The sequence below is a fragment of the Prionailurus bengalensis genome, chromosome A1 (assembly GCF_016509475.1).
Source record: "Prionailurus bengalensis isolate Pbe53 chromosome A1, Fcat_Pben_1.1_paternal_pri, whole genome shotgun sequence".
Taxonomy (NCBI): Eukaryota; Metazoa; Chordata; class Mammalia; order Carnivora; family Felidae; genus Prionailurus; species Prionailurus bengalensis.
This window is the reverse complement of record NC_057343.1, coordinates 47,988,818-47,991,485: the sequence shown is the minus strand read 5'-3', so window position 1 is coordinate 47,991,485 and position 2,668 is coordinate 47,988,818. Positions and strand designations below refer to the sequence as shown.

Sequence of the window (2,668 nt, the reverse complement as noted above, 5' to 3'; positions counted from 1 at the left end):
GGATCTATGCCTTCTTGTTTTCCCAGTCCCCTGCCCAGGTGACAACCAAGCAGTCTCCAATTGTTCCAACTGTTGCTCACCGGCAAAGGAGGAAAGGCTTTCCAAGAATGGAGGGGAGGTCTCTTTTTTTTTTTAATAGTTGACCTTCTGAAGACAAGATTCTACCCCTTCCCCACTGCTTTTTTTTTTTGTAGAAACCCAGTGGATAACTCTTACAGTGGAAATTTCAAACCAAGAAGGGATGGCAACATCTTGAAAAAGATTCCCTTTTAGACTCCTGTCAAAATCAGCCACCAGATCTTCCTTTTAGAGATTTCTTGACTCTATTTAGAGTTTTAGATTTGTTTCTTTCTTTCTCCCAGTAATTTTCTTGGGTGAATTTCCTCATGACAGCCCTAAATCCTCCCTCCACCAGGTGTGGCTGCTGACTCTCTGACCCGCATCTAACCCAATATCAAGAACTATCTCTTTTGTTGATTTGAATTGGAATTAGTCATATCTATCAGGGGTAGTGTGATCAGTTAATATACTGTCCAGATAAGAACATGTTAGAATGTTAGACCACAAGAGAGAACTTTTAATAATTCAGCTGGGACAACAGGCATAAACCAGGCCTCCCCTTATCAAGTCCTTATTGAGCAAACCCTATATGATTACCCAAAGGCCTTAACACAGAGGCCTGTCCCCAGTAGATGCTCAGTAAATATTACTTCACTGATTGGGTCCAACATATTGTGTCATTTTTCTGATGTTAATGTCACAGTACATTAAAAAAAATTTTTTTTAATGTTCATTTATTTTTGAGGGAGACAGAGTGCAAGTGGGGGAGGGGCAGAGAGAGGGGGAGACAGAATCTGAAGCAGACTTCAGGCTCTGAGCTGTCAGCAAAGAGCCCCACGCAGGACTCAAACCTACGAACCATGAGATTATGACCTGAGCCAAAGTGGAACACTTAACCAACTGAGCCACCCAGGCACCCCACAGTACATTATAAAGTTCCATCTTTTGCCTTTTCTTTCTTCTGCTGTATAACTCCAATCGTATGCAGTAAGGTATGATACCACATTCTTCCCTGAACGATCTTCAACTGTCCCTACCAAACCTTTTTCTGAAAAGATATTTTTAGCTCTCTTTTCTCATGCCAAAAGGAGGCAGTCCTCTTTTGGTGCCTAGCATAGCTACAGTTCACGGTCCCTGACGCATGTAGCCGCTCCAAAGCATTAACTGCTGGACAAACTGACTGGTGTGTTTGCCTCTTGTCCATCTACTGGTCACCATAAATGGAGAGAATGTCTCCCTCTCATCATTTTCTTAAGGAAAAGACTTAAGTATGGCCTAACAGGAGATGAAGTAAACAAGATCTGTATATAGTGTTTTATTAAGATTGATGGCAAGGTCTCAGAGCACCTGGGTGGCTCATTAGTTAAGCATCCAACTTGGGCTCGGGTCATGATCTCAAGGTTCATGGGATCGAGCCCTGCATCTGCACTGACAGTGCAGAGCCTGCTTGGGATTCTCTTTCTCCCTCTCTCGCTCTCTCTCTGTCCCTCCCCGATTCATGCTTCCTCTCTCTCTCTCTCAAAATAAATAAATAAACTTAAAAATAAAAATGATGGCAAGGTCTGAACTGATATAACCTCCTCTGCTGGTTTTATGGACATCATTGGCATTAACAAGACTGGGGACAATTTCTGCTTGATCTGTGACACCAAGGGTTGCTTTGCTGTTCATCAGATTACACCTAAGGAGGCCACTTATAAGTTGTGCAAAATGAGAAAGATCTTTGTGGGAATGAAAGGAATCTCTCATCTGGTGCCCCATGATGCTTATACCACCCACTATTCTGATCCCCTCATCAAGGTGAATGGCACCACTCAGATTAATTTGGAGGCTGGAAAGATTACTGATTTCATCAAGTTTGATACTGGTAATCTGTGTGTAGTGACCAGAGGTGCTAACATGGAAAGAATTTATGTCATCACCGACAGAGAGAGACAAACTGGTTCTTTTGGTGTAGTTCACATGAAAAATGCCAATGGCAACAGCTTTGCTACTCGGCTCTCTACCATTTTTGCTATTGGCAAAGGCAACAAACCATGGATTTCTCTTCCCTGCAGAAAGGGTACCTGCCTCACCATTGCTAAGCAGAGAGACAAGAGACTGGCAGCCAAATAGAGTGTTGGGTAAAATGGTTTCCAGGTGATGTGATTGGAAGTCTTCATACTTACTATACGTGATCTTAGCCAAAAGGCCGAGAAGCGATGGAAGTCTTCATACTTAATTAAACATAATAGAGCGTGATTAAAATAATACTAAAAAATAAAAACGCATCACAATGTGTGCTGTGCATGGTAGGGGGGTACAACCACAAGCACAGCGGATACTTGGAATCCCTGCCTTCCCAGAACCAGCAGGGCAGGTCCACTGCAGGGCATGTGCCTGCAGACAGGTGATTACAATGAACACAGAAGTGCTTTGATGGGAAATAGAGCGTGCAACGGACGCCCCACACTCTTCCTCCCCGCACTGCTTGGTTACCTATTGCCCCTCCCTTCCTTTCCCTTCCCCACCACAGAATCCAGCACATCGCTAGGCTCATTCAATTCCACTTCCTAAATAGCTCTCAAATCTCTTCAATTGTCTTCTTCCCACAGTCTTTCTTTGTAGG

General features: G+C 43.5%; 1 protein-coding gene across 1 annotated transcript; it reads left to right on the top strand.

The window, feature by feature from the left end:
- Window positions 1-1,626: 1,626 nt before the first annotated feature.
- LOC122478692 (40S ribosomal protein S4, X isoform-like) lies at window positions 1,627-2,193 on the top strand (the record flags this gene model as incomplete). The annotated part of the gene is made up of 1 exon (XM_043572258.1): window positions 1,627-2,193. A coding segment is annotated over one exon (549 nt), but the record flags the coding sequence as incomplete, so codon positions are not given.
- Between the last annotated feature and the right edge of the window lie 475 nt (window positions 2,194-2,668).